Genomic DNA, 7641 nt, shown 5'->3' on the forward strand with positions numbered 1-7641 from the left:
AGTCACCGAAATGTTAAAATTAAATATTAAAACAGGAAAATCAATGACCAACACATGTGAAGAAGACTCACCTGGAAAACACACGAGCCAGGGTGTAGTGACAAATACACCACGCCCTACATGGTCTGAGAATGTGTGGTTAGAAGCAGAGGAAGGTGAAGCAAATGAAATAAGCTCCTCTGTGGCAAGGTGGAATGGAAAAGGACCACCAGAAAAAAGTCAAGAACTGCCTGGCAGAAGAGACTCCCTAAGGATTGCCGATCAAGTCCTAAAAAAATCTGGTTGAGATGAACGCCAAATGTACGAAAACAAGAACTGACCTGAATAGAGAAAATTGCGAAAGAATAGTCTCCCAAACCGCACGGCAACAGCCCAAGGACAGAAACCTACAGGAAGTGATGAATTTGGAGGTCAACACTCCACACTTTGAATTAAGAAACGAGGAGATTGCGATCTTCCAAAAAAGGAATAGAAAAATGCTAAACTCAGACAGAGACACGGAAGGGGTGTCTGAACGGTCGAAGGGTAGAACAAGCCAGAGGGCATCTATCACTCCAAATCATTTGAGCGAATGCCTTCAAGGCGCTGGATCTTCAGAGTCAGAAGACGAGGATAAGTTAACAACGGTGTTAACTGATAATCACCCAAGCGAAAACCCGGTTGAGCAGAAAGAACTGGAAATTCGACATGTGCTTAGTTTAAGTGTTGAGACGATTGTAGCAAAAATAAGTCCGCTACTGATGTCATCAACAACAATAGCGGTGGCTCCGCTAGTGAAATTATATGAAAATTTAAACGAGAGCCTCAAAGATCAAACAACGCTGATTGCTCTTTTGAATTCGAAAATTGTCAAACTAGAGATGGACCTGATAGAGATGACAGCCCAAGTCCGATGTGACGAGAAATGGTAATGACATCACCTTAACAGCCTTAAGGGAGTCTCTAAAAAATACAGCTGAGGATAAGAGACTTCTAGCTGAGGTTGCGAAACAAGCCCTGGTACTCCTACAAAGAGAACATCTTGATAGAAGATCGCCTACAGCACACAGAGCCTTTCAAAAACCTCATTTAAATGAGGTTCATGTGACCGGGAGATGTCATGCCTCTACCAGCACAGTCACTGGAGATTCTAATAAAATCACAAAAGTAGTGAATCAGGAATCGAAGAGAACACAGAACTGCTGTTCTAATGTAGTGGTGGACATTACGACAGAGATCTGTGACTGTCCAGTTAAAAGTCCAGAGAATAAAGAGATCAGAAAAAAAACAGAGGGAATACTGATGCGACGGAAGACGTTTCCATAAAAAAAGGAAAGACTAATGACAAGAAAGACATTGAGGTCATAGAAGACACGCCCACGAAAGAAAAAGAAAAAGTTGACGAGATTTTTACAGGGATTGAGATGAGCACCTTGGAAAATGAAAAGAAGACAGAAGCTGAGTGGTTTGACATATTTGAGAAAGATGAAAGAAAAGAGCGACCGGAGAAAAACTCGCAAAACAAGTCTGTTAATGCGAAAGTGAACACGAGCAAGAAAAAAACTAAAAATCAACAGAAACAAAAGTTTCAAAATCCAAAAAGCTCAACAAATTTCTTTCGAAATATCAAAGCCCTAAACATAACTGTGAATAATCCAGAGTCGATGGTCTCAAAAAATAAAAAAGGAGACCATGGCGTCATCGAAGAAGTGGAAAAGCAGAAGCCAGAACGGCAATCCACAAGTAGCAAGCCTCCAGCTAAATTAAACGTAATTGAGAAAAATCCAACGTCTGTAGAGAGGATTATAGATGAAGAAGTTGAGGAAGAAGCTGATGACGAAGAGCTGGTAAACTTGTCAACATATAGCGACCAAGATGTAGATGAACAAGAGGATGAGTCTTCAGATGAGAATACTCAACAAAAGGCGGTAAAAGAGCAAAAGACGGATAAGGAAATTCAAATTGGGAATAAAGAAGCAGGACTTAAAAGATGCTCGCCCCCAAAAGATATGGAACTGGCGAAAATGAAGTTGAATAAAGGAAAAAGAACGATTACTTGGCCGAAATCACTGGGGAAAGAGGAGCCTCCTAAAAAGAATAAAGATCTAAATGAGAGAATCGGTCAAGTGTTCCTTACACTTGAAGAGAAACGGGCCTTGAGTTTGCATCAGCAGAAAATTGAAGAACACAGAGATACAACATCTATGGACTCTCAAAGTGTGGTCCAGTCTGAGATGAAACAAATGATGGGGGCTAAGAAAATAAGTTTAGGAGAAACAAAAACACCAGATACTGCCCCTAAGAATAATATAACAACTAAGAGAACGGATAAGGTTCATAAAGAAAAGTCATACAGGGTGCTGGTTGAGAAAATAGAAAACAAGAAGAGCGATGCGCAGTTAAATAGATACACGATTCTGCAACTATTCCAAAAGATCCCGGTACTAAGAACAATAAAGAGCCAACGAATAGACCGCGTCGAACCGATACCAGATGCCCTGCAGAAATTCGTGTTGCTCCATATTAACGAGAAAAAGGTGGCTGAGCAAGTCATAATGTGTGAAAGACAACTTTTGGATGCAGGCTATCAGGTTTATGAAGTCGATAATGCACTGGTGGAATCGGAGAGAGAAGATTCAATTGGCAAAATCAATCAGCCCGGTATTGAACCAAAAGACCAACTGAACGAGTTATCCAAAAGGCCCAAAAAAAGTAAAGGAGAAGAAGCGTCGAGAAGATTAGAGGATGAAGAGGAAACAAGGCAGCAGTGGTTAAGTGAAGAGATACAGCTGAAAAAGATTAAAATAACAATAGAGAACCCACAAGAAGACAATGCTGCACTAACAGAAGACTCGTCAGATAATAGTGAAGAGGGCTTAGCCTGGAAATGGCTAGCCCCAGCCCTGAATGGAGCAAAGAAGAGCTAATGGCTAGATGAAAGAACCAACTTGGTGATAACCTCTTGGAATACGAGAGGCTTCTCACATTTGGTGAACCAAATTCCAGAAATTATGACAAAGGCAGATCTTATCGTATTGCAGGAAACGTGGATAACGGAGTTACCATGCATTGAGGGGTTCGAAATGGCGTTTAACCCAGCCATTAAAAAAACAAAAGCCCACCCTATGACAGGTCAACTCACGTTAGTCAACAGGAAATGTGGGCTGCGAATTAAGTCATCAAAAAATATATCACCCTATTTTCAATGGAGTTACATTGTATCTGAGTTCCAATCATCAGGGCTCCACGAAGCCTTTCATCTTATCAACGTGTATTGGAATTCAACAACAAAATTCCACCCAAAATTTGAAGATGATCTACTAGATGTAATTGATAACATCCTAACAGAAGATCCAAAAGCAAGAATGATAATGTGTGGAGACTTCAATATGAAACTGATTGAGATCTTGCAGTCGACGGCGGTACAAAAATGTAGAGAGAGGATAAAATGTGGCCGCTGGCTAGAAGAAACCGCTCAGAGAAATCTCATAATGATGAATGGAGTAACTGGTGGTGATATACTGGCGCAACCGACTTGGGAAAGAGGTACCCAAAGATCTATTCTAGACTACATCTTTATATCGGAGAATCTTCTGGCAGAAATGATCTCACTGAATGTACACACAACGGAACAAAGTGACCATCATATTGTAGCAGTTGAATGGAATAAAAGTAAATTAGAGAAAAGGGAACAATGGAGACACGAAATATCGGTAGTCCCAGGCCGAAATAGATTGCGGATGGGAAAGAAGGACATTGTGTCAGTAACCAACCAGCTACAACAATACCAAGAGCTGAGCTCAGCCGTTTCAATCGAATACCAACAGTTCCTTGAGGTTTACAAAATGAAAAAGTGTCCCTCCTTGAACAGACCGGGATTTCAAAAACATCAATATGACGCCGAGGTGACTAAAAGAAAGAGAATTAAGGAAGGCAATAAGGATAATCCTGTCATCAAAAACCAGCGATGAAAAAAGTCAAATAAAAAGGATAAAAAAACGATATAACAACTGGTGTAAACAACATAGATCGAGATTGGAACAAAGAGATGCTGAGGTGATCCTGAAAGCTCTAAATCAAAAGAATTCGAGAGGCTTTTGGGCCATACTAAATGATACACAGAGCACTGAAAAAGCACTATTGACAAGCGCAGTACAAGAAAAAGAGTGGGGAAAGCACTACACTGAGCTATTCAAAAAAAGGAAAAAGGGAAGTCTGACAAAGATGGACACAAGCCAACCCTGGACATTAGAAATAGCGAGAGACGACATTAGAACAATCATCCGAAAAAGTAATGCGTCACGCTCAGCAGGCCCAGATGGCTTGTCAAATGCAGACTTAAAAGGAAATGTAGATGGATGGACAGAGTTCTGCTATATATCTTAAATTGGAAACAGGGGATCATAGTGCCGATCTTTAAGAAAGGCATTCGATCCGATCCGGCGCATTATAGGCCAATAGCACTACTCGACGTACTAGGAAAAGTGTTTGCATCGTTATTATTACAACACCTAAGTGCGTGGATTCGGCAACAAGAAATCTTTGACAAACGCCAGTCGGGATTTGTCAAGGGAGTCGGCTGTAGTGTTAACTTACTTATGTTAAATCTCCTAAAAATCGACGCGATAAGAACTGGCCAAAAGATATATCTGGCATTTATCGATATGGCAAATGCCTTCGATGGAGTCGATAGAGAAAGCCTATGGTCGAAACTAGAAAAAAAAGGGTGCAATACATGTCTGCTCCAGGCGATAAAAGACCTTTACTCTGAAACTTCGATCCAAGTGAGGTTAGACAAAGAAGGAAATCTAACAAGACCGATACCGACCGAGAGGGGTGTCAAACAAGGATGCCCACTAGGAGCGACACTTTTCAATTTCTACATTGCTGATGTAGGACCTGCACTAGCATCGGTGGTGTCGTTTCCACCATCTATAAATGGAGTTGAGATAAATCATATTCTATACGCAGATGACATGGTAATTTTGGACCGCACCTCGATTGGTTTACAACGAAAACTAACGGCTCTCAGAACATTTACTGAAGATCTGGGACTAGAGATCAATGCTGCGAAATCCGAAATTCTGGTGCTGGAAAACTTAAGAGGATGGAAATCCAAAAATCAGAAGTTATCATGGTATGTAGGACCAAAAAAGATATATAAGGTACCCTATACGAGATATCTAGGAACCATCATTAATTCCAGCATAAACGACGAGCCAATGTTGAGAAAGCTATTAAATAGTTGCAAACAGCTCAAAACGCAAGGTAACATCATACAGAAAAAATACGGGAAATTTACGTACGATCCCGTAAGAAGATTCTATCAAGGAAAAGTGACCCCAATCCTCATGTATGGAGCTGAAAATATGTTCGGGGTTGATCATAAGGTATGGTCACGATGTGAAGGAGTCTTTTGGAAGAAAATATTGCAAATTCCTCAAGGAACGCCAACGGCCTGTGTGCTGTATGAAGTAGGGGTTTCATCACTCAATGCACGGATTGCCTGGAACAAGTTGGCCCTGTTTAGAAAAACGAACGCAGAAGCCAACTTACCATCTGTTAAAATTTTAAGTCAAAAGAAGAGTATAAGGCAATCTGCATTAGATGAATGGAAGAGCCAGTGCAAAGAGATTCTTGGACAGGTGGGGTCGGATGAACAAACGTTATGGCAGAACCCCGACCTGGTGAAAAAGAAATTATTAGATCTAGACTGGATCCAAGTATGTGAGGAAAGAGCGGCACAAAAATGTATGAACAATGCACCATCAGAAGCCAAAAAACCTAACACACTTGCAAACTATTTAATGCTATCACCGTGCAAACGACTAAGAAAATTATACCTGAAGTTCAGATTAAATATCTTCGAAACAAAAGAAGTGCTAATTTGGAGAAGGTCAATTGAAATAAGTAACTCCAAGTAAAGGTTGTGTGCTAGAGAAGATGAAAACCTAAAGCATTTGATATTGTTTTGTGCTGAATTAAAAGATCAGCGCGAACTATGTTTAAGGCGTGAGAGGAACCGAGTTCTGACATACAATGCAGAAGAATGCTGGAGGCATCTACACACTGGCGAGAGCAAAACCCTAAGGATCGCCACAATGAGATTCCTAGACCAAATCCAAATATGTTTAGAGACCAATCCAATAGAATCAGCTGACGGGGAGCCGCCATAAATAGAGGTGATGTTATCGATTGACAGAAGAAAGTGAAGGAATGCAAAAACACAAGAATGAATAGACTATTAAATAAGTAAAGCCACGGACTATCTTGAATAGCGGAAAACGAATATACAGAAGCAAGATGCTGAGTTTTAGTAGTAGTCTAAATGTGGAATTGGAAATGTTATTTTTTCTCTTTTGTATAGTTTTTGTCTTATTAAGATTTTTTTTCTTTTATTTTTGTATTCTAAGTTTTTCTTTTTTTCCTTATTTTTTTGTCTCTCACACGCAATGTGTTCTTATAGTTATAAATTTCGAAAAGTTTGTAAACTAAATGAAATAAAAAAAAAAAAAGAAACCTCTGGGTATTAAGCGCATTATAAATAACCAATTGCAATTACAGTGCCCGTTTTGTGGAACCTTTGTATGAGGATGGAATTGTTGACAGTGTCAAAGGCAGAAGAGGGATCAAATAGAATGAGGACAGCTGGGGAGTTGGAGTCAAGGGATGCACGCAGTTCTTCACGGGTGTTCAGAAGAGCAGTTTCAGTGCCTCTGGATGCTCGGAATCCAGATTGATGACCATGGAGACTACCGACAAGTTTAGTGTGCAAGTTGAATTGGGGCAAGGCCAGCTTCTCCAGCAGTTTCCCAGGAAGGTGGTGATTGAGATAGGGCGGTAGTTGGATGGACAGGTAGGGTCTGCTGAAGGTTTTTTCAATAGCGGGTGCACAAGGGAGTGCTTTAGGGAGGAGGGGAAAGAGCCAGTGACAAAAGAGTGGTTGCAGAAGTCAGCGAGTGTCGGGGCAAGAGACCCAGTGTTGTCCTTGAAGGTTCTGGATGAGCAGGTGAGAACCTGTTTGGAAGAGGCCTTCATAGAGCGGACAACTCTGGTAACTTCTTCAGGTGTGACGGCGGGAAGCAGAAGAAGGTGGAAGGAGGAGGGGGAGTGGCCACAGGAGGCAATTGGTATGGGTTGGGTTTGGCGGGTGAATAACATGGGTGTTCAGGATGTCCTGAGTTTTGGTGGCAAAGTGTGTGGCCAGTGCATTGCAGAGGGCCTGGGAAGTAAGAGGGGCGGGGGAGACTGCAGAAGGGTTTGCTATCTCACAGCAGATTTTGAAAAGTTCAGCCATGTTATTGGATGCACCCGATACCCGTGCCAGAATGTGGGCCCTTTTCTTGGCACAGAAAGCGAGTCTGTATTGCCTGTGGAGGAGGCGGCAGGTGTCAGAGGGTGAACCTGAGGTTTGCCACTTCTGTTCTGCTGCTCTGCACTTTCCTTTCAGGGCAGCAAGTTCAGAGTCAGACCAGGTGTTACGCTTAGAGGCGGGTTTCAGGCAGATCCTCATGACTGGAGCAAGAATGTCAAGCGTATTGGTGATGGTTGGGTGAAGATTGCTGAGAGCAGAGTCGGTGGAAGACTCTTGGGTAGGGGAGATGGGCGATGAAGGTAGAGACAAAGGCAGCGACTGACACTCGTTTCATCAGGCGAATGTTC

The 7641-nt window shown here is 41.7% G+C and overlaps 1 protein-coding gene across 1 annotated transcript; it reads left to right on the forward strand.

Annotated features, from left to right (window-relative positions):
• Positions 1–1403: 1403 nt before the first annotated feature.
• Positions 1404–2906, forward strand: LOC138510637 (DNA ligase 1-like). Its single transcript, XM_069626429.1, has one exon. It carries the CDS (start codon positions 1404–1406, stop codon positions 2904–2906), a length of 1503 nt encoding a protein of 500 aa, XP_069482530.1.
• The last annotated feature ends 4735 nt before the right edge of the window (positions 2907–7641 follow it).

The sequence above is a fragment of the Ambystoma mexicanum genome, chromosome 6p (assembly GCF_040938575.1).
Source record: "Ambystoma mexicanum isolate Mex_15411 chromosome 6p, UKY_AmexF1_1, whole genome shotgun sequence".
Lineage (NCBI taxonomy): Eukaryota > Metazoa > Chordata > Amphibia > Caudata > Ambystomatidae > Ambystoma > Ambystoma mexicanum.